This window comes from Chenopodium album, chromosome 2, assembly GCF_948465745.1.
Source record: "Chenopodium album chromosome 2, dcCheAlbu1.1, whole genome shotgun sequence".
NCBI classification, from domain to species: Eukaryota; Viridiplantae; Streptophyta; class Magnoliopsida; order Caryophyllales; family Amaranthaceae; genus Chenopodium; species Chenopodium album.
The window spans coordinates 72,238,659-72,263,772 of NC_137835.1; the positions used below are offsets into that span (position 1 = coordinate 72,238,659).

At 37.7% G+C, this 25,114-nt stretch overlaps 2 protein-coding genes across 2 annotated transcripts; both read left to right on the top strand.

The window, feature by feature from the left end:
- Positions 1-257: 257 nt before the first annotated feature.
- Positions 258-1,913, top strand: LOC145587122 (sorbitol dehydrogenase-like). The gene is made up of 6 exons (XM_081643994.1): positions 258-369; positions 549-616; positions 728-964; positions 1,059-1,349; positions 1,438-1,625; positions 1,721-1,913. The coding sequence occupies exons 1-6, from the start codon at positions 258-260 to the stop codon at positions 1,911-1,913; spliced, it is 1,089 nt and encodes a 362-aa protein (XP_081500120.1).
- Positions 1,914-4,123: 2,210 nt separating this feature from the next.
- Positions 4,124-5,071, top strand: LOC145575308 (uncharacterized). The gene is made up of 2 exons (XM_081633195.1): positions 4,124-4,773; positions 4,909-5,071. Exons 1-2 carry the CDS (start codon positions 4,124-4,126, stop codon positions 5,069-5,071), a joined length of 813 nt encoding a protein of 270 aa, XP_081489321.1.
- Positions 5,072-25,114: the final 20,043 nt, after the last annotated feature.

Consider the following 25,114-nt stretch of genomic DNA (forward strand, 5'->3'; position numbering starts at 1 on the left):
CGTAAAAAAAAAAAAAAAAAGATATATGTATTTTAAAGGAAAAATCAAACACGGTAGATAACTGATTGAGGATGAAAAAAAAAAAAAAAGATAAAGTTTGCTTATATAAAAAAAAAAAAGATAAAAAACAATTATCTTTTAATATACAATTTCCCTATATAAAGCCTTCACCCCAACATCAAAAAGCACAACAAAATAAGCTATTAACTCGATTAATTTTAGAGTGACAAACGTGAAAAAGAGAGAAATTTAAGATAATGGGGAAAGGAGGAAGTGTTAGTGATGTTGCTTCTGTTTCAGAGAACAAGGCTGCTTGGTTATATGGAGTTAATGATCTTCGTATTCTTCCGTTTAAGCTCCCTGCTCTCGGTAATTTACTTGTACCCCGAACCCTTGGTATAAGCTAAGATTTGTATGTAGCGTTACATTAATAGTGTAATTTGAACTAGTAACGTGATAATTTATATCTCTATAGATGATTTTCTTTATTACTTGATTTCTTTTGGAATATAATGTTGAATGTAACATATAATTTTGGTATGTGACAGGACCTAAAGATGTGAGAGTAAGAATGAAGGCTGTTGGGATTTGTGGGAGTGATGTGCATTATTTAAAGGTACATAATTACATAGATATATACTAGTATATGATATAAGTTGCACAAATTTTATTTCCCTGATTATTAACAATTGTAATGCTAATTAATTTTTATGGTTAACTTGATTAGACAATGAGCTGTGGTGACTACCATGTCAAAGAGCCTATGGTGATCGGTCATGAATGTGCCGGAGTCATTGAAGAAGTCGGGAGCGAGGTTACTTCACTCGTTCCGGGGGATCGAGTAGCTCTTGAGCCCGGGATTGGGTGTTGGCAGTGTAACCGGTGCAAAGAAGGGTCTTACAATCTCTGCCCTGATATGCGCTTCTTTGCTACCCCTCCCATTCATGGATCTCTTGCTGATCAGGTCTCTATATAATTAATACAATGTTAATTGTTCATTATTTTATTATAAGGTCCACTAACATGGTGTATGAAATTCATGGATGTTATGTGTGTAGATTGTGCATCCTGCAGACTTATGTTTCAAGCTGCCTGAAAATGTCTCATTGGAGGAAGGGGCAATGTGTGAGCCATTAAGTGTTGGTGTGTATGGTTGTCGCCGAGCTAATGTTGGTGCTGAGACTAATGTTTTGATCATTGGTGCTGGACCTATTGGCCTTGTCACATTGCTGTCAGCTCGTGCTTTTGGTGCTCCTAGAATAGTAGTAGCAGATGTGGATGATCACCGTCTTTCTGTTGCAAAGAGTCTTGGTGCTGATGGAGTTGTTAAAGTTTCATCAACTAAAGAGGTGTGTTGCTATACAAACTACCTACGCACACTACTAAAATAATGCACTATAAATATCTATAATAAGTAAAATTTTGTTTTTGTTGCAGTTTGTCTCAGCAGAAGTGGATGAGATAAAGAAAATAATGGGAAAAGACATAGATGTAACTTTGGATTGTGCTGGTTTTGAGAAAACTGTGTCAACTGCTTTCGGTGCTACTCGTAATGGTGGTAAGGTGTGTTTGATTGGAATGGGTCATTGCAATATGACAGTTCCTCTTACACCTGCTGCATCAAGGTAAAAATCAGTTATAAGTTATTGATTTCAAGTTTTTTCACAAGAAAACATTGGTAGTATATTAATTTTGTTATGTTGTTGCACATGTATCACAGGGAAGTAGATGTGTTGGGTGTATTCCGATACAAGAATACATGGCCACAATGTATAGAGTTCATAAGCACCGGGAAGATTAATGTGAAACCTTTGATTACTCACCGATTTGGATTCACTCAAGAAGATGTGGTGAAGGCTTTTGAGACTAGTGCTAAGGGTGGCAAAGCCATTAAGGTCATGTTCAACCTTTAGAGGATAGACGGTTTAAATTAGGGCATTAGTTGATTAGTATTTTCACCAAAACAAATACTTTTTTTAGAATCTCAGAGATACAGTTTTCAATTATGATTTCGATTATGTAACGTGTTTTCATAAATATATTTTCTATTCTTAGTAAATTTCATTTATAAAGGTTCGAGTATCTTGAACATTACCTACATCATCTTTACATATTGTTTTAATGTGTACCCAAATTTTCACTTTGGGTAGTAGGGATTTTCACTCTCAAATTTCATGAAAATTATAACATACCATTTTTGAAACATAGTGGTCAGGCTTTAGCCTTATAACTTGTATTCCATAGGGAAAAAGTTTCCCGAGAATTATTTTTGAGACATCTTGAGGACACAAAGCACATAGAATAAATAGCGAGCCCTGCAAAACCCTTAAACAATAAGGGGTAAAAAAAAAACTGGTTAGTGTAATGGGATCTTAGAGGTTTCCAATACGTAACTTTCAGATATGAAAGTTTGTTTTTTTAGTACACTAACAAAATTCAGTTCATGAAAAAGATACTAGTATTTGTCATATGCAAATTAATAGGCAGAACTAGATAAAACCTATTTATTAGGATTGTGTTGGGCCGTATTACCATACGACCCATTACATCTAGGGCATCAATCCAAGACCAATAAGTCAGCAAAATATGCAAAACGGCTTGATTAAAGTAAACAAGGAAAGCAGCATCATACATATCAATCAAGGAGATACTTGCCAAAGATACACCTACAGAACAAGGAAGAAGATAAATCAAGAAGATCTTCCTCATTTCAAATATATTATGAAGATATTTGTAAGCCCTAGTGATCCCTAGGTATAAATAAGCATAATTAGACATTCTTAGCATTCATGTACTCACGCATACATTTAAATATAATAAAATCACTCTGCTTTTATCTACGGAATTGCATCCCTACTGAACAGGAAGGCTTGTCTTTACTCAGTATTGTATCTCTAAACTCATCTTCTTTATATAATTGAATACTTATTGCCTACTTATTGATTATTTGTTGATTCAATATCGTTCTTAATTATTTCATATGCAATTGGTAGAATGATTGTTATTACCCCTCAAACCTAGCAAATTCTTAAATGTCCTTATTGAGATTTGCCTAAACAATTTGGCGCCCACCGTGGGGCTGATAATCAATTAACCTACCAATCCGTCAATAACCAAGACAAACACCATGACTGGGCACCAAGTACCCTTTACCATAGCCGAAATCAATGAGGGGATGAATGCATTCCGTCAAACCCTAGACCAGCAAAAAAGCCAGATTGAAACACCGTTGGCCCAAAAGATTCATACTGAAGCCAAACTCACCAGTCTTACCAAACAAAATGAAGCCCTCCGTAGCCAAATACAATCAGTGGCTTCTAAAACCGTTAACACCAGAAAGAACACTGAAAGTATAGCCATGCAGCTTGATATGTCAGGAACTTTTCACACCCCTAACGGGGAAAAAGGATCTAACACTAGGGAAACAGCCCTGGATCTAGACTCTTTGGATGCAGGAACTCACAAGAAGAACATCCAGGAAGGACCCGAGGAAGGAAAGATAGAGAAGGTGGTCAAAGAGTACCTCAAAGCAATTGAGGCCAAGATCGCCAAGATTCCCGGAATGCCAAAACCCATGGAGGAAGAGGCGTCAGATGGCTATATAGAGTCTCCTTTCTCAGAAGAGATCGCCATGGTAGAGGTACCCAAGAGGTTCAGCACACCCAACATGGCTATGTACGATGGAACAACAGACCCAGATGAGCACGTGTCCCTCTACAAGCAAAAGATGATGACAAGCTCAATCCCTAGAGACATCAGAGAGGCTATCATGTGCAAAGGCTTTGGAGCCACACTATCAGGTCCAGCTCTAACTTGGTTCATTAATTTAGATAATGGGACAATCCGATCTTTTGCAGGAATGGTGAACCTATTCAAGATCCAGTTCGCCAGCAACAGGAAAATAGAGAAGTAGTCTTCAGATCTATACCGTGTTGTGCAAAGACACGGTGAATCCTTGAGGGATTATCTCAACAGGTTCAACAGAGAAAAGATTGGGATACACAAGTGTGATGCTCCCACAACAATTGAGGCATTCAGAAGAGGGTTGCTAGATCATAGTGAGCTCTACAAGGAATTGACCAAGTATCCCTGTGCAACCTTTGAAGATGTGTAAGCTAAAGCTATGGCTCAAGTCAGATTTGAACTCCCACCTAAGCTACATGAGTACTGCTTCAATGTCAATGCTGCAGGAGTAATAAGGACCCTTAATAAGATGGGAGATACTGTGCAATGGCCCAGAAGCAGTGATAGGCCTGGAGAGAAGAAAGATCCATCCAGATGGTGTGATTTCCATTCAGATATCGGTCACACTACTGATGAATGTGTCGCGCTCAGAAAGGAAGTCGCATACTTGCTAAAGAAAGGCTACCTCAAAGAGCTCCTGTCAGATAGATCTAAAGCTTCAGGGAAGGAGAGAGATTCTAAGCAAGGAGGACCCCCTCCTCCGCCTCGAATTGTCAAAACCATCTGCTTCATATTAGGAGGGTCGGAAGTGTGCGGTTTAACATATTCAGCAGCAAAGCGACATGCAAAGGAAAGTAACAAGGATCCACCAGACAAGAAGGAGAAATCTAAGATAGACATCCCCATCATGTTCGAAGAAAGCGATGCAGTAGAAGGCCATCATGACGGTCTAGTGATTTCACTCCCAGTGGGAAACTGCATGATCAAACGAATCCTAGTTGACAATGGAAGCTCTGCAAATATCATCATGCTCGACACCCTGAAACATATGAACATAGATGAAAAGAACATAGTCAACAAGTCAACAATGTTAGTAGGATTCAGCGGGGAAACATAAAAGACAAGTGGAGAGATCACATTGGCAACATACGCAAAAGGGATTAACCTACAGGTCAAGTTCCTAGTGATTGATACTCTATCTTCGTACAATATGATTTTGGGCAGACCCTGGATACACGAGATGAAAGCCATCCCTTCTACGTACCATCAAGTCATTAAGTTTCCTACTAGGTGGGGTATTCAAGAAATCAGAGGAGATTCTAGGGAAGCTAAAGAGTGTTACAAGATAGCATTGAAAGCAACGTCTGCAGAAAAGAGTTCAGCATAGCAATCAGAGGGTCAGCTGGGCCAAGAAAAGTTGAGCATAGCAGAAGAACAAGAAGCTACAGAAGTCCAGTTGAACCCCAAACATCCAGATCAAAAAGTCAGAATAGGATCGGAGTTGAAGGCAGAACTCAAAAAACAAATTTACGACTTTCTAGACGAAGAGAAAGACGTGTTCGCTTGGACCCATGAAGACATGAAGGGCATCCCTCCAGACGTAATTACCCACAAGTTGAACGTGGATCCAATGCATATACCAGTGAAACAGAAGAGAAGGAAATTTGCGCCAGAAAGGAACAAGATTATCAATGAGGAAATTCAAAACCTACTGAAGACTGGGAAAATCAGAGAGGTAAAGTATCCAGAGTGGCTCGCCAACGTAGTGGTAGTCAGGAAGAAAAATGGAAAATGGCGAATCTGCATAGACTTTACAGACATCAACAAGGCGTGCCCAAAAGATCCGTTCCCTCTGCCTCATATTGATGCCATGGTAGACGCCACAGCAGGGCACGAGCTGCTATCCTTCATGGACGCCTACAACGGTTACAACCAGATCCTCATGCACAAGGATGACCAGGAGAAAACCGCTTTCATTACCAGTCAAGGAATATATTGCTATAAGGTAATGCCTTTTGGATTGAAGAACGCAGGAGCAACATACCAGAGGTTGGTGAACAAGATGTTTGAAGAGCAGATTGGGAACACAATGGAAGTCTACATTGACGACATGGTAGTTAAGTCCAAAAAGGCAGAAGATCACGTCAAAGACCTTAGAGAAGCATTTGCCATCCTGAAGCAGTACAGAATGAAGTTAAACCCCACAAAATGCACATTTGGAGTACAGTCAGGAAAGTTCCTAGGATACATGGTTACTCAAAGAGGAATAGAAGCCAGCACAGACCAAGTCAAAGCCATCCTAGATCTAGAGCGACCAAAGTCCAAGAAAGATGTACAAAGCTTAACAGGAAAAATTGCAGCATTGAACAGGTTCATCTCAAAATCTTCAGACAAGAATAGAGCCTTTTACGAAGTATTGAAGAAGAATAAGGAATTCAAGTGGGAACAAGAGCACGACGAAGCATTCCAGAAACTGGAAGAATATTTAGCCAACCCTTTGATTCTCTCCAAACCCAAAGAAGGAGAGCCACTTCAGTTGTACCTCGTAGTGTCTGAAGGGACAGTTAGCGCAATTCTCACAAGGGAGGAAGACAAAGAACAGTTCCCAATCTACTACGTAAGTAAAACCCTACTCAGTGCAGAAACGAGGTACGCATCATTGGAGAAAATCATTTTAGCCTTATTCATTGCTTCAATAAAGTTACGCCCATACTTTGAAAGCCACTCCATACGAGTACGTACCAACTATCCCATCAAAGCTATCATGAGAAAGCCAGAGATGTCTGGAAGGATGGAGAAATGGGCCTTACACTTGAGCAGGTACGATATACAATACGAACCCAGGACGACAGTCAAATCACAAGCCTTGGCAGACTTCGTAGCAGACTTCAGCCCTACCCTTGAGGAAGAAGCACAGAAGGAAGTACTGATGTTACAAGATCCGAAAGCTACACAAAAATGGATACTCCACACAGATGGCGCAGCAAACATACGTGGAGTGGGCTTGGGAGTAGTACTGACATCACCCCAAGGAGACAAGATAGCACAAGCAATAAGACGCAACTTCAAAGCTACCAATAATGAAGCTGAATATGAAGCACTAATCACAGGATTAACCGTTGCAAAGGACATGAAGATACAACATCTAGAGGTAATTTCAGACTCCTTGCTTATGGTAAACCAAATCAACGGAGAGTATGCAGCAAAGGACGCCAGAATGATAGCTTACCTGGAAGTCGCAAAGAAGCTCATTAAGGAGTTCAAGAAATTCAAAATAGAACAAGTGCCCAGAAACTTGAACACTGAAGCAGACGCCCTGGCAAACTTGGGATCGAACATCAACCCGGAAGAATTTGGAACTATCCCTCTAGTACACGTACTCTTTCCGGCCATAGAGAAAGAATCAACAATGAATGTTTCTGGAGTTCAAGCAAACTTTACAGAAGAGGAAGACAACAGCTGGATAACACCATTGAAAGAATACCTCTTGGGCAAGACAAAACCAACAGGGAAGGTAGCAGCTCAAGCGTTGCTCAGAAAGCCTCCAAATATTGTCTAATCAGCAATGTACTCTTTAAGAAATCTGCAGCAGGACCTTTCTTACGATGCCTAGAAGAAAAAGAAGCTCAGAAAGTCCTACAATCCTTACACAGCGGAGAATGTGGAAATCATTCCGGAGGAAGGAACCTAGCCAACAGAGCACTCAGAATGGGATATTACTGGCCCAGCATGAGAAAGGACGCAGCAGAGTTCGCCAAGAAATGCTTAGCATGCCAAAAGCACGCACCCTTGACACACAGGCCATCAGAAGAGTTACATCCAACATTGACACCTTGGCCATTTATGAAGTGGGGAATGGACATAGTAAAGCTACCTCCATCATCAGGACAGAAAGTATACTTCTTAGCAATGACAGACTACTTTTCGAAATGGATCGAAGCAGAAGCATAAAAGGAAATCAAGGATAAGCATGTCATCTCGTTTATAAAAAGAAATATTCTAAGTAGATTCGGGGTACCAGCAGAGATCATTACAGCCAATGGATCCCAATTCATCAGCAATAAGACCACCAAGTTCTGTAAGGAATGGAACATCTCCCTCATCACATCCACACCCAGGTACCCACAAGCAAATGGACAGGCAGAATCAAGCAACAAAGTCCTTATAGGCAACATGAAGAAAAGGCTAGAAGGAGCCAAAGGGAAATGGGCAGACGAACTACCCAACATACTGTGGGCAGATAGAACAACTCCAAAAGGCGCCACAGGCCACACTCCATTCTCATTGGTATACGGATGTGAAGCAGTGATCCCAACAGAGGTAGAAGTTCCCACAACAAGGTATGGGTTAATGACAGAAGAAAGGAACCAAGCAGAATTAATCCACAACCTAGATACAGTAGAAGAACTTAGAAAAGATGCACAAATGAGGATGACAGCATATCAACAAGAGGTAGCAAGATCTTTCAATAAGAACGTCAGAACAAAAGTCTTCAAACTAGGAGATTGGGTTCTCAGAAAGGTATACGAAAACACCAAGGAAGTAAACGCAGGGAAGCTAGCACCCAACTGGGAAGGACCCTACGAGATCACTAAGGTAGTAGGCAATGGAGCCTACAGACTCAGAAATGCAGAAGGAAAAGAAGTACAGCGAAGCTGGAATGCAACGCATTTAAAGCTATATCATTTCTGAAGAAGCGAAGGTACGTAGTTAACATTCCAATTTTGTCCTTTTTTTTTACCAAAAACAAAAAAAAAAAAAAAAAAGAAGAAAAACACAAAAACACAAAAATCTCCAACAGCCAAAATCAGCACGAAAGGTACTTCTCTTTACTCACACTTTGTCAATTCAATTTATGATCATTACGAGTACTGACTTTGGCATCCGAGGGCCGTTGGGGAAACCCACGGCCACCCCTCACCTTATTCTGTTTTGCGAGGAACATTACCTACATTACTAAGCAAAAGCACAACAGACCAGAGCAAAGATTAACCATCCCTGCAAGGAACAAGTCAACTATCCTTGCAGAGCAAGCGAACACATGTAAGCAACACTACATTCACATTACAACTGTAATACAACTGTAATACAACTGTAATACAATTATAAGACAGCAATGAGACAATAAGAAGCATAAATACAGATCCGCATAGCAAAAAAGAGACAGAAATACTTAGTTAAAGAGCAACAAAACAAACAAACTATCCAACTACAGAAATGTAACACAAAGACAATACAAATTATCCAACTGCACCAAGGCAGTAAAAACAAACATCCTTCAAATTTAACAAATTTTTAAAGGTGACACAGCACCATTGAAACTAATTCTCGTCCATGTTGTCAACAGGGACCACTTCCTCAGCAACAGGCTTCGTACTCTCTGGGACATCCTTAACCTCGGTGTTGTGAGGGGAATTCACTTCCTCATCAGCATAGCTCAGCAACAATGTGCCAGGAGCAGCAGTCCCTGCAGGAAATGCAACCTCAAAAGCAGCCTTGTCAGCCTCATAATCCCAGGCCTCGTGTTTTCCTTGCTGAAATTCCTCCATCATTTCAAGATGAGCTTTCCCAAAGTAATACGCTGCAGCATCAACAGCCTCGTTCCCAGCCTCCTTCAAGGTCCTCTTCAGCCCATCACGTTCAACAATGCAATCCCTGTGCCTAGCACGTTCAGTCTTCAAAGCCTCAGTAGCAGCCTTGTACTTATCAGAAAGAGCATCACGCTCCCTCTTCATAGCCTCATACACTCGAGTAAACTCAGACACTTTGCCCAGTACGCCTAAGCAAGACTGAAGGCTCTGCAAAACACAGAATCAAGTAAGGAATGCACAATCCGTTTCTAATCATGTTTATTAAATTTATTTTTTCCGGAGTATACCATACCTGGAAAGACTGCACAGCAGCCTCTTGAGAAAGATCAGCAAAGGTCTGCGAGGATTGGAGATCCTTGAAGGACGGAAACAGCAAGGTGTCCACATGCGGAGCCAAGGAATCAAAAGAGAAATCAGCAGCATCAACGTCAATAGGCACCCCCAGCTTCCTCTTGAGGCCAGTACGGGGTGGAGGCGGAGGAGCACCGCTCTTTGAAGCCACCGTATTGAGAGGAACAACCTCAGTAGTTGGAGGAGAAGAGCGACGTTTAAGGCGGCCCAGAAGGGAAGATGAGCTAAGAAGGTCGTGAGAGCTTAGTGACCTCGAAGTATCTGCAAGGAACATGGCAAAATTCAAAAGGGGATGTAACAGGGAACATGACAAACGCATACAACAAGGAATACAACAAATATACTCAACAAAACACATAACCACCTCAAGAAGGATAAACAAATTAAGAGCCAAATAAATATTTAACAAAGGCAAAACAATTTCGCAACAGGACACATCCACAGGAAGCAACACAACAAAAACCACAAACAGAAAAGGAAAAAAGAAGAACATACCTTGAGACATAGTTGGGGCAACTTTCTGCTCAGAATCAGAATCGTCCAGAGACTTGATCTGGATAACCGCCTCTGATTGCGTCAACTTGATGAAGGATCTCTCGTCTACACTCAACTCGTACAACTTGTCTATCAGGGACGGAGATTGAGAACGCTGCTTCAATTTACTCACTGCAACCATCAAGCAAATAAGCCCAAATCAACAAAGAAGGAGAGCAGAACATAGGAGAACAAGAAAACAAAATACCTTCAGCCTCAACAGAGTCAATAAAAAAATCACAGTCATCACCCAACGAGTCAATCCTCACAAAGAAGAACTTGTGATACCATTTCTTATCAAACGCCTTCTCCAAGTCAGTCACCAAAGGACCAACACCATCCTTCAAACGAAGACCAACCCGACCCTTACCACTGGTCCTAATAGTGTAAGGATAACACAAATCCCTTACGTCAAGCTCTATACCCAATTTTGCACTTAGCAAATCCAAAATTCGCAAAACCCTCCAAGTTTGGGGCAGTAACTGACAAGGTGAAACCCTAACCCTAGAAAGAAATTGACGAACGAGAGCAGAAAAAGGGAAAGTATGCCCAATTACAAAAGGGTACTCGAAGAAACACACCCAACCAGGGGCAGTCCAATCAGCCCTCTCCCTAGAAGATGGGATCTTCACCACAACCCCATCAGGGAATCGCGCAATAGCACCAATGTTCTGCACTTCCTCTTTCGTGACGGTAGAAGGATAGACATCCTTAGCAGGGAAGACGTTCTGCACCACCAAGTTAGGCTTTTTCACACCCTCATCCACCCCAGCAAACACCACTTTCACATGACCACCCATCGCAAAACAAAAAGAAAAACAACGAAGTAACGAAACAGAGGAAACAGAGAGAGAAGAGAAAATACCTGGTGAAAACCGTAATTGGGGCAAAGCAATGAAGTGATTAGACAAAAGCCTTCACACCCAATAAATACCAAAAAAGAAATAAACCGCCACGAACGGTTATCGAGGAAGTTGTCTTAAACTGCCATCACGTTTCCTATTTTGCTAACCGTTGAAGTTATTTCTGAAAATTTCAAAATCCTCCCAACGGCTTTTTAAGTAATTTTCACTTTCAAAAAATTGAAAATAAAAATTAGGGGCAATTGTTGGGCTCGTATTACCATACGACCCATTACATCTAGGGCATCAATCCAAGACCAATAAGTCAGCAAAATATGCAAAACGGCTTGATTAAAGTAAACAAGGAAAGCAGCATCATACATATCAATCAAGGAGATACTTGCCAAAGATACACCTACAGAACAAGGAAGAAGATAAATCAAGAAGATCTTCCTTATTTCAAATATATTCTGAAGATATTTGTAAACCCTAGTGATCCCTAGGTATAAATAAGCATAATTAGACATTCTTAGCATTCATGTACTCACGCATACATTTAAATATAATAAAATCACTCTGCTTTTATCTACAGAATTGCATCCCTACTGAACAGGAAGGCTTGTCTTTACTCAGTATTGTATCTCTAAACTCATCTTCTTTATATAATTGAATACTTATTGCCTACTTATTGATTATTTGTTGATTCAATATCGTTCTTAATTATTTCATATGCAATTGGTAGAATGATTGTTATTACCCCTCAAACCTAGCAAATTCTTAAATGTCCTTATTGAGATTTGCCTAAACAGATTGTATATGGATGACCGCTAGTAGCTTATACTTGTGATATTAATGTTTTCTAAAGTATAAACCTCATACGTAATTCATCCCTTAAATTCAATAGTCCTAAAAATCCATGTCAGATAGACTGAAATCACTTGGTTACATCTATCAATGAAATATTACTGAAATAAGCTGAAAAGAACAGAGTTTTTAACATTTAAGTTGGACACCCAATGAAGAATTTGTCAAACTTCTTAACGATGCAGATCAATTATAAGTTTATAAAATGCAGGGTGTGTGTTCCTTTGGTACAAAAATGAAGAAACAAGGATAATTCAAGCTTCCTTCATGCATCATAAGATTACAGGGGTACTATTACTTCAGATTTCAGTTTCCTTCAATGAGAAACACGCCTTCCTGCATAATCTTCCGACAAATTTAATTTACCAAGGTGTCAAAAGGGTGCTAATTATACCAATCTTGTTTATTGGCTCGATATAATGGCCTAGCTTGCAAGGATCTCAAGCACCACATAACCTATAAACAACTGTGCTTTAGTTGTAGAAACCATCACTCCTTTGCTCTACATCACCAAGTAAAGCAACTATAATGATATCTGTTCTTTTATAAAAGCACAACCCTGAGTGTAGAAACCGTCATCCTTTTGCTTTACATTTCCAAGTAAAGCAAATCAATGAAGAATTTGCCATATATATAGCCAAACAAAAAAAAAAATTGCCTTCCAAACATGACATACTATAGCAGTGTAAGAAAAAAATATATACATCACTAACCAAGCACTAGTTAAAAGTTATAGTGCAGTTGAATCTACCACTCTTGTTCGATTTCAATAAGCAGAAGCAATGTCCACACCAACATGTGCTGGTGACTTCAGTAAAGATAAGTTCAGATAAGTTGTGACAAGGGTTAATCACAGCTACCCAAGTTTAATTTATAACTAAAATAAGATCTAATAGAGGCTTATAAGTTCAAATAAGTTCATATAAGATCAAATAATTCAGATAAGTTAAGATTAGTTCAGATAAAATCAGATAAGTTAAGATAAGTAAAAATCAGGTGAATATAATCCACCCATAAGGTCTGTTCACATTTACTGAACTGATTAGAGCTGAACTGAACTAAACTAATTGGATCTGAACTAAACTGAACTGAACTGAACTGAACTGAACTGAATATTTTATGAGAGAAGGAAATTAGGAGCTGAATTGAACTGAACTGATTGGAGCTAAACTGAACTGAACAGAAATGAAGTAAATGTGATTAAGCCCTTAGTGGTGATGTATTGACAATTTGACACAATTCCAATATATGAAAAATGCTTTTATATGTAGTTTTTTTTTTTTATTTTTTTTTTTTTTATTTTTTTTTTTTTTATCTAAGTGCAATCTGAAATTTGAACTTATATATTAAATCTTTAATTAAAATAAGTGTTAATAAGTGTTAATATCTACCCTTATATATCTACCCTTATCTATTAGATCAGTAGGGTTAATAAGTGTTAATATCTACCCTTTGTCCTTACTCGTCATTACCGCGACTGTGTAGATCGTGAAACCTGAGGTAAAGAGTTGGTGGTTAAAAGAGGAGGTGGAGGTGGAGGTAGTGGTGGTTAGTATGAAGAGGTGGTAGTGGTGGGTAATATGAAGATGGGGGTAAATTGAGGGGTAATTTTTTGATTAAAAAGGGTAAATTTGTAATTTTAGTTAATTTTGCGGGCGTTAGTTAGATATTCGAGGGCGACTTTTATGGAGTATTACTAGATGAAGCCCGTGCGATGCACGGTTTGTTAGTATTTTTTTTAAAAAAAAATATTTTTCATATTTATGTGATTAAAATTGTTATTGTATTAGTTTTAAAATATTAGATAAAATTCCTAATATCAAAAGATAATATTTTTTATTTAATTAATTTAAAATTTAAAATCTCATTCGTCAATTTTACTTATGTGGCATTTGAATTATTTAATTGTAAAAAAAATTAATAATCTCTTATTTAATTGGCTACCACTTAAATTTATAATCTTACATGGCACGCTAAGAAAATTAATCCTACGTGGCTCTCTAAAAACTCGAGAAAAATCTTCCTTTTAAATATATATATTAGATTTAGGGCGTATGATTTTTTTAATTATTTTTATCAATTATCTTATTATTTTTTAAGGATAAAAATAAAATTTTAAAAAAAGAAAGTTTTGTGGACGCGACATGTGTACTTCTGGAACAATTTGGTGATTACTAAAAATGTCGATGTGCAAGGAGGATCGAACCTTCAACCTCTTATAAGAATGAAAACTATTTCACCATCTATGCCAATTATCAAGTATGTTATTAATCTCTAAAAGGAAAATTTGTTTTTAATAATCCCACCTTTGGCCGATTCGATATAATAATTCCACCTTCGAATTATTATTTAATAATCCCATCTTTATAGGGCATCTTCTTTTATTGGTCCCTAACCTGTTGGTAACCTGTTTTAATAGGTTAAGATGCTACATGTCACTTTGTGATTGGTTAAATTTTTTTTTTCAAAAAAAAAAAAAAACAAAAATTACAAAAACTAAAAAAAATAAAGAGAAAAAAACCAGTCCACAGTTCCACATAAACATGGGCAACGGGTCGTGCCTGGCCGTGCCGTGCCTGAAATTGGCACACCCCAGCCCACGGCACGGCACGGCCCACGTGCCTTGCGGGCCAAATCGTGCCACCCTTTTTATTTTTGTTTTAATAAATGAAAAAAAAAACGAATTAAACGATATATATTTTTTTAGTACAACTTAATATATGTGATTAATTTATGTTTATGTTAATGTTAATATATTTTGTTTACATTTTTTGAACAACTTTATTTTAATTTAGGTTATATAAATTATTTATCTAATTAATAATTATGTTTAAGTTTATGAAAACAAATAAAAACAATTTTATTAATTTAGCAAAAAACAACAATGCATATAATAAAAAAAAATACGAGTGCGATAATCCGAAAACACAAAAAATTGAAGAATAACTTATTTTATTATATGACGGTAGCCGGTACGAATGTATGATAATTTAATAATACAAAATAATTAATGATAATTAAAAATCGTACAATAGTGTATGAATAACTTCATTTATTATACGGAATACGAAGTTCGATAATACAAAAATTATACAATAGTGTATAATGTAAATATGTAATCATGTAATTATTATTAGTCGTCTTCGTCTTCGCCTTCGTCTTCATATTCGTCTTCGTCTTCGTCTTCGTCTCCTTGAGGTTCAAGTTCATCCGCCAATTGAGTTGATTGAGAAGTATGAGAACTAAAAGAAGTCGACGTTCCTTCATCGTCGTCGTCGTTTCGTGCATAAGTACGATCTTGAGAACGAGTTTCGGCATCCAACCAATCCTTGAAGCAAACACACATTTCAAGTGTTTCGGGTTTTAGTCTTGTTCTTCTATCGTCTAAAACTCGTCCCGACGCACTAAAAGCTCTTTCGGAGGCAACGGAGGAGACTTGGATAGCAAAAATATCACGAGCCATTGCCGACAAAACTAGATATTTCACGGTTTGTGATTTCCACCAATCAAGGATGTCAAGGCCAAACTTCTCTTCATCGTCCATGCCTTTCATGATGTCATAACTTAAGTACATTTGCAACTCTGAAACATCGCTTTGTGTTCTCTTACTTGATGATGATTCCGTACCTGAAAACTTGAACATCATGTTAGCAGCTTGTGCAAATAAACCTTTGGTTCGTTTTCTTACATTTTTGGATGTTTGAGAAGGGGAAAATCGAGACACGGTTCCATATTTACTTTCATAAACTCTATATAAAGAAAAAAACTCATTAGTCACCTTATTTTTAAAAGTTTCAACATCATCTTCAAAATTCATGTTACTATAATAAATATCAATTTAATAAAAAGGTGTCATCATGTAGGGAATAGTTTCAAGCCTTTAAAATCCCACTAGCTTTAACCCCACTGTGATCATACACTAAAGTACGGTGGCGTCCAAAAGGGAAGAAGATAGAGCAAAAGAGTCGCCAACAAGTTTTTAAGGAACTTGTAAACCGTTCACGGGGTGAAGGTTACACCCCTTAACGATCCAAGAGATCGTCAACTCCATAAGGTCATGAACCAAATAAGGGTTCGGGGATGAAGGTACAAATCCAACCTAAAAGAGATTGAACCTGTTCTAATAATAGGCCTCTACTTTATTCTGCTCGTATTCATGTGCGCTTTCTGACTAACATACAATCAATAGATTAACCCTAAACCTGTTTAATCTATGTTGGTTAAATTTAATGCACAAACAAATCTATTATTGGCGATCACTTGAAATTATAATCACAATTAACCCTAACAAGATTATTAATATCTTATTAAGCGTGATTGCAAATACCAATTCCCTTTAAACAAGCAATAAAGGTGATCAAGCAATAAATAAATAAATCATCAAGCAACATAATAAATAAATAATCAACATCATTAATAATAACATTAATCATAACCATAATCATCATAATCATGTTAAAGCATAGCAAGATCCTAGGCATGATACTAACAAGATTAATAACAAACCCTAGCATGTCACTAAGCAATAAAAATCAAATCTTTAGCCCTAACATGATACTAACAATCATAAATATTAGGAAGAGAATAAAAGGCATCGTAACAATCATATTTAATATTAAAATTACCCTAGACATGATACTAGGAATCAAAATAACAATCTAAACATGATATCTACATCATAATATCAATTAATCAATAAAGTACTTACTTGGATGCCTCGTACCTCTTTCTAATAACAAAATACACACGTTAGTAACTTCAAGGAAAAATAATAAACAAAGCAATTAAATAATTGAAAGAGAGATTTGGGACCAAACCCTCAGAAATTAAAACCCTTCACGTCTAGGGCGAAGGCAACTTCGAATATGGCTAGGTATTTCTAGATCTTGTGAATGCGGAATTTTGTATTAAAAAGCCAAGAAGAAAGAATGCATGAATGTTATTGAAAATTAATGAATGATAAATGTAGATGAATGAATATGGACAATCCGTGAATGAAAACGGAGTTTTTGATACGATATTTATAGAGAAAATCATCCAAAAAAGATAATTTATCAAAACAAAGTCTGAAGACCACAAAAACACCTTGGCGCCAGGACCAGTGGCTAGCGCCAGGCGCCAATGCTGGCGTCTGGCGCCAATCCTGATTCCAGGCGCCAAGGCCTGGGGTTGGACGCCAAACCGGATTTCAACGCGTTTTCGAAAATCTGATAAATTTCCCGTACTGGAAGATAAAATAATATAATTTCAGTCAAAAATGCTATTTGATCTAATTAAAACTCTGAAGAATCCTAATTGAATTAAGAATGATAAAACCTTCTAGAATGTTCTAGAAGACCAAAACCATTCCTAATTACATTAGGAATGATAAATCATATTAGGCCCTCCCCTAGATCATTGGGCCGTACTTAAATTTCAAACCGGGCCCAGTTTAGTAAATTGGCCATAAATTCCTCAATATTCATCGGAATCGGGCTTATAATATATCGTTAGAAAGGTCTTTGCAAACCCCATCCAACTACACCACTATTGGACCCATATCATGGACAAAAAAAACTGGATTGGCTGTTTTCTTAAAAATAAAGTTTTCAAAAACAGGGAGAAGAGAAAAGAAAAGAAATAAAACTTCCCGCAACACTAGACCTTTCCACACTTTCGTTTCATTCGATTATGATTCGACGTGAAAGGTACTCATCACTGGGTTTGGTTTTGGGGAGACACAAATGGGTGTCTACACATCATATTTTTGCCTAGGATCTAAAATAGAAGCAAAAATATAATCATAGGAATATCGGTGTAATATTTACGCCATTTTTCCTCCATGGATGGAAGATATCCACGATAGATAAACATGTTGTGATCGGTGTTCTGCAAAAAGTTGTGCAAGTAAACATGCATTGCTAAGAAAAGAATGAGAACAAGGATTATATACAGAAGAAAAACAATGTGTCATACCATATAGTAATTGTAAAAACTGCATATATTTTTCACAATTAACCCAATCATCTTCTAGTAAAGCACATTGTGGAAATTTCATATTATAAAAAAGTGTTAAATGAACCTTGTACTCGATTGCCCGACTCAACATTTCATAGGTGGAGTTCCACCTAGTTGGACTATCCGGTGCTATTTTTATGGTCTTTATCCGTTGTTGCTTGCAAAACCTTTCCATTCTTGATATCTCAAGTTAGAGCTATTAATAGACATAATAGCATTCCTTATTTTGTGATAAAATGGACCAATTGCTTGTGTTCCATCCTTCACACACAAGTTAAGAACATGACAAATGCATCTAACATGAAGTGCATCTCCATCTAATATAACATCGGTCAATTGGGATTTGACCAAATTCGCACTATATGTCATAGAAGTTGCATTATCGAAAGTCATATACATGATTTTATCCCTAAGACTATATGCATCAATGGCTTCCATTAAATGATGTGAAATGTTAAGACCGGTATGAGGGTATTCAAGCATTTTGAAATGAATGATGCGTTTTTGTAACAACCACTCATTATCTAACCAATGACAAGTAACACATAAATAGTGAAGTCCGTATCCACCATCCCATGCATCGGCGGTTAAAGAAACTCTACTAGGAAGATTAGCTAATTCATTTACTAATTTCAATTTGTACTCTAGATAAGTCTTCATGGCAGCAGATCGAACGGTTTTTTTCGGGAAATTTTTTTGTGTTTTTGTTGTAGTGCTTGGTTAATGTAGTTGTTGAAGGCATCATTTTCGGCGAAAATAAAAGGTTGTTCGGCATGTACAATCATTCTCCCAAGTTCACCCTATATCTCTTGTAATTGTAAATGAAGCCTTGTGGATGGAATTGAGAAATTTTGGGTTGGGTTCGATCACTAGATGGTCCACCACATTTTTTTTAATGTCTACTAAGGTGTCCCGTCCCTCCCTTTGTATCGGCCGAGAAAATTTTACCACAAGTCCGACACTTGGCTTTTTGTCCATTTTTACTCAATTGATAATGTGACCAAACTTCACTCTTTCGTTTGGTTTGAGCAAAATCCTCTCGGTACACCACTCTAATATATTAGGATTTTGGGTGTTGGGCATTTGGGTGGATGGTTCACTCGACCCGGAGACTTGTGTTTGGCTACCTTGGGAAGGAGGAGGAAAAGGAAATTCATGTTGTTGAAATTAGGTTTGTTGAAATTGGGTCCAAGGAGCCATATCATCCATTTGTTCGTGCCCTCCTGTGTTTTGGGGATGAAAGAAAGGGGTGGAAGTTTTTGGAAAGGGCATGTTAGGGGAGGGAAAGGGCATGTTAGGGGGGAGCATAGACATTGAAGTGTTTGGGTTTGGTGATTCCCTACGTTTTGACTTGGCTTTTCTAGAGGAGGAGAAAGGGTTCGGGTTTGATGCCTGTAGACACCCATTTGTGTCTCCCCAAAACCAAACCCGGTGATGAGTGCCTTTCACATCGAATCATAATCGAATGAAACGAAAGTGTGGAAAGGTCTAGTGTTGCGGAAAGTTTTATTTCTTTTCTCCCTGTTTTGGAAAACTTTATTTTAAGAAAATAGCTAATCCAGTTTGGTTGGTCCATGATATGGGTCCAATAGTGGTGTAGTTGGATGGGGCTTGCAAAGACCTTTCCAACGATATATTATAAGCCCAATTCCGATGAATATTGAGGAAGTTATGGCCAATTTACTAAACTGGGCCCGGTTTGAGCTTTATGTACGGCCCAATGATCTAGGGGAGGGCCTAATATGATTTATCATTCCTAATACAATTAGGAATGGTTTTAGTCTTCTAGATTCTTCTAGAAGGTTCTTTTCATTCCTAATTCAATTAGGACTTTTCAGAGTTTTAATCAAGATCAAATAGCATTTTCGAAGGAATTATATTATTTTATCTTCCAGTACGGTAAATTTATCAGATTTTTGAAAACGCGTTGAAATCCAGTTTGGCGTCCAACCCCAGGCCTTGGCGCCTGGAACCAGGCTTGGCGCCAGACGCTAGCCACTGGTGCCTAGCGCCAGTTAGCCAGGGTTGGCGCCAATGTTGTTTTGCGATCTTCAGACTCTGTTTTGTTAAATTATCTTTTTTGGCTGATTTTCTCTATAAATATCGTATTAAAAATTCCGTTTTCATTCACCTACAATCTTTCATATACCAACTATCTTCATCATCTACATCTTTCTTTCATCAACTCTCTTCATTCACAAGTTTTCTTTCATCGATTCTTAATTAAAAACATTCTTTCTTTTAGCATTCTTTTCAATTCTTTCTTGCTTTTTCATATAAAATTCCGCATTCACAAGATCTAGAAACGCCTAGCCATATTCGAAGTTGCCTTCGCCCTAGACGTGAAAGGTTTTAATTTCTGAGGGTTTGGTCCCAAATCTCTATTTCCATCATCTCTATTTCAATTATTTAATTTAATTGTTTTGATTATTATTTTCCTTGAAGTTACTAACGTGTGTATTTTGTAATTAGAAAGAGGTACGAGGCATCCAAGTAAGTACTTTTAATTGATTTATGATGTAGATATCATGTTTATATTGTTATGATTCCTAGTATCATGTCTAGGTTATTTTTAATATTAAATATGATTGCTATGATGCCTTTTATTCTCTTCCTAATATTTATTCATGTTAGTACACTAGTAGAAAAATTGCATTTGGCACCCCCCATATGGCACCGGTTCAGCCCAAACCGGTGCCAAAAACCGGCCCAAAATTGGGCGGGATTTTAAACAAAGGGAAAAGACACCGGTTCAACTCAAACCGGTGCCAAAAATGTAAAAGGCACCGGTTTGAACCGGTGCCAAATGAACCGGTGCCTCATTTAAAAAAAAAAAAAGCGCGTCTTCTTTCTTCCTTATTCTTCCTTCTCTTTCTCTTTCTTTTCATTTTCTCTGTTCAATTATCTTCTTCACTGTTTGTAGGGAATAGTTTCAAGCCTTTAAAATCCCACTAGCTTGAACCCCACTGTGATCATACACTAAAGTACAGTGGCGTCCAAAAGGGAAGAAGATAGAGCAAAAGAGTCGCCAACAAGTTTTTAAGGAACTTGTAAACCATCACGAGGTGAAGGTTACACCCCTTAACGATCCAAGAGATCGTTAACTCCATAAGGTCATGAACCAAATAAGGGTTCGGGGATGAAGGTACAAATCCAACCTAAAATAGATTGAACCTGCCCTAATAATATGCCTCTACTTTATTCTGCTCGTATTCATGTGCGCTTTCTGACTAACATACAATCAATAGATTAACCCTAAACCTGTTTAATCTATGTTGGTTGAATTTAATGCACAAATAAACTATTATTGGCGATCACTTGAATTATAATCAAATTAACCCTAACAAGATTATTAATTATCTTATTAAGCGTGATTGCAAGTACAAATTCCCTTTAAGCATGCATAAAAAGGTGTGATCAAGCAATAAATAATAAGCATCAAGAAACATAATAATGAATAACATGAATAATAATTATAATAATCATAAAATAATAATCATCATCAAAATAATAATAATCATAAATAATAACAATTATAATAATTATCATGTTCATGTTAATATTATGGCATAATAAACATAGCAAGATCCTAGGCATGATACTAACAAGATTAATAACAAACCCTAGCATGTCACTAAGCAATAAAAATCAAATCTTTAACCCTAACATGATACTAACAATCATAAATATTAGGAAGAAAATAAAAGGCATCATAACAATCATATTTAAAAATACCCTAGACATGATACCAGGAATCATAATAACAATGTAAACATGATATCTACATCATAAAATCAATAAATCAATAAAGTACTTACTTTGATGCTTCGTACCTCTTTCTAAATTACAAAATACACCCGTTAGTAACTTCAAGGAAAATAATAAACAAAGCAATTAAATTAAATAATAGAGATTTGGGACCAAACCCTCAGAAATTAAAACCTTTCACGTCTAGGGCGAAGGCAACTTCGAATATGGCTAGGTGTATCAAGATCTTGTGAATGCGGAATTTTGTGTTAAACAATAAAGTTTAGAAAGAATGAATGAAAGATTAATGATTCATAAACTAATTTGTTGACGATTGAAGATTGTAGATGAATGAACAAAAACGAATTTATAAAAACTTAAGAATAAAAGAAGTGGTGAATGATAGATGTTAATCCGTCCTCCAAAACAGAGTTTATTAATACGATATTTATAGAGAAAATCAGCCAAAAAAGATAATTTATCAAAACAGAGTCTGAAGATCACAGAAACAACTTGGCGCCAGCCCTGGCTCATTGGCGCCAGGACCAGTGGCTAGCGCCAGGCGCCAATGGCTGGCGTCTGGCGCCAATCCTGGTTCCAGGCGCCGAGGCCTGGGGTTGGACGCCAAACCGGCTTTTAACACGTTTTCGAAAATCTGATAATTTTACCGTACTGGAAGATAAAATAATATAATTTCAGTCGAAAATGCTATTTGATCTAATTAAAACTCTAAAGAATCCTAATTGAATTAAGAATGATAAGACCTTCTAGAATGTTCTAGAAGACCAAAACCATTCCTAATTACATTATGAAATGATAAATCATATTAGGCCCTCCCCTAGATCATTGGGCCGTACTTAAAACTCAAACCGGGCCCAGTTTAGTAAATTGGCCATAAATTCCTCAATATTCATCGGAATTGGGCTTATAATATATCGTTGGAAAGGTCTTTATAAGACCCATCCAACTACACCACTATTGGACCCATATCATGGACCAACCAAACTGGATTGGCTGTTTTCTTAAAATAAAGTTTTCAAAAACAAGAAGAAGAGAAAAAGAAATAAAAACTTTCCGCAACACTAGACTTTTCCACACTTTCGTTTTATTCGATTATGATTCGACGTGAAAGGTATTCATCACTGGGTTTGGTTTTGGGGAGACACAAATGGGTGTCTACAGAAGCCCCCACTTTGACTGAGTTTGGAGAAACGCAAGTTTCGAAAACGAAAGTCAAAGTAACGATAGGGACGGAGAATGATTCAGAACGTTCTACGATCCTAAATCAATCTTATAACGCCGATACCTGCAAAACTAGCATTAGTTAAACAGATAAAAGAGTTAAGAAACGCGTATCTTGCACCGTCGAGCACACGTCTCTGAAAGTAACCGATTTGCTGCCGTATGTTGTTTTGATGACCTCCTGCAAGCTAGAGAACGGCATCCCGCTTGAAAACTGCTACGCCTGTAACTGCTTCCAAATTAGAAGACTGCTTCGCCTGAAACTATCCTCCTCCGCTTTGATAATATTCCACGTCCAAGGGAATACCATCGAAGATTGCTTCTCTTGAAACAATCCTCAGTTGTTTGTGACAACTCTCCACAATCTAGAGAACGCCACCTTGTTGTTTCGATGTTCACTTGTCTCTGAACAAAGAGCTTCTTTTTCCCGCTGTGATAGTCTTCGAAAAGATCACTGCTTTTTAATATTTGCTATGCCAGTACGTCGGCGCTTTGCTCCTCGTGAACCAGTATGTCGGTGCTTTTGCTGTGATGACAATCCTCTTTTCTTTGGGAATAGTTGCCAACACAACTCTTGTATGATGTATGACAATCCGATTTAGGGAAAGTTGTCAATGCCACGTAACAATCCATCCTTGGAAATGTTGTCACGATGAAGCGACAATCCGTACCTCGGAAAATTTGCCAAAATCCAATTTTTAGAAAAGTTGCCAATGCTGCGTAACAATCTTTCATAAGAACTTTGCTACGATCGACAATCCACATCTTGGAATATAACTCTTGAAAGCAATCCACCTTGGAAATTTGCCAACGCTATGCGACAATCCTTTCGGGAAAATATTGCCACAATTGACAATCCGCGTCTTGGAACATTTGCAAAAAAGAGTCGACCGACAATCCACTTCGGGAAAATTTGCCACTTACTGAAATGAATGACAATCCATGTTGAGGAACTTTGCCGAAATTTATAATGAATAGAGACCTACGACAATCCTTTGGGAAATTTTGCTATAGGGAACTGGGTGTATGACAATCCAATTTCGGAAAACTTGCCAGCGATGACAATCCAATCTTTGAAAAAATTGCCAAACAAAGAAGGAGCACGACAATCCACGCTTGGAAACTTTGCCAGAGATGACAATCCAATCTTGGAAAAATTGTCGTTGAAGAAGATGCACGACAATCCATTTTTGGAAATATTGTCAGTTGGGGATGACAATCCAATTTTTGGAAAACCTTGTCGTTTAATAAGAATGCGCGACAATCCATTTTTGGAAATATTGTCGTTTAAGTGCTTGCTTTTGAACCGATTGTAATGAGCCAGTGTTTTAGGCGCTTTAAGCTAAGCGAGACGATCTTTCATCAGGTCGATCACTTATTTCAATTGTAATCAAACCGACTACTTAATCATGTCAAATTGCTTATAGGGGCTAACTGGCGTAGCAAGGAACCCGAAATTGCTGCATGAGGTCGGAATCACCTTTCTGGGAGGCTTCGAGCTCTGTCGTTGCTGAAATATCTCTGGTGCCAGGCGCTGGAGTAGGGTCTTCCCTGTTCTGCTGCATCTGTATTTATTTTTGACTATAGAACTTTGCCAATTTCTTTAATTATCTTAGGGTTGACCTAAGGCTTAATGTTGCTTGACTCATTGACTTGACACGACTCAAGGTATAAACTTGACTCGATATGTTTGACTGACTCGAGGTTGACTCGACTCGAAGTGTAATGGCACATGTTTTAGACTCAAATCAAAGTGATATGACACGACATGACTCGTGTGTACATGACTCGTGTGTGTATTGTAATGTGATCGTGCGACTCGAAAATGCAAAAAAGCAAAAATTTTCCGTCATTTTGTGGAGGGTACCGACTTTCTCCCGAAAAAGAAAGACGCGAAAAAGAATCGAAAGTGAAGTTTGAAGATGCATGTTGAATGAGCTTAGTCAAATGTTGTTTGATACTATCTCTCAAGATTCAAGGATTAATTCATCCTAGGCTATCTCAACTGTTGACTCCATGATGAAAGTATTTGGGTAACTTAGGCACGGAGGCTAAGCACTTCATACTTCGTGATGCAATGACAATTATGAGTGATGAGCGATAAGGCATGCTTCAATGTTGTGTTAAGATTTCATGACAAAGGGTTCCTAAGGGAAATATATTTGGTCATGTATGTGTGCAGTGTGTGAAAGTGACACTAAAGCTAGGCCGCAAGAGCTAAGTGTGTGAAAAGATATTATTGTTAGAAGAGCCAAATAATGG

Coding starts and splice junctions, on each gene's coding strand:
- LOC145575308 (XM_081633195.1), top strand. CDS start 4,124: ATGGCTCAAGTCAGATTTGAACTCCCACCTAAGCTACATGAGTACTGC. Junction 4,774..4,908: donor ATAGTCAACAAGTCAACAAT/GTTAGTAGGATT, acceptor GATTTTGGGCAG/ACCCTGGATACACGAGATGA.
- LOC145587122 (XM_081643994.1), top strand. CDS start 258: ATGGGGAAAGGAGGAAGTGTTAGTGATGTTGCTTCTGTTTCAGAGAAC. Junction 370..548: donor GTTTAAGCTCCCTGCTCTCG/GTAATTTACTTG, acceptor GGTATGTGACAG/GACCTAAAGATGTGAGAGTA. Junction 1,350..1,437: donor AAGTTTCATCAACTAAAGAG/GTGTGTTGCTAT, acceptor TTTTTGTTGCAG/TTTGTCTCAGCAGAAGTGGA.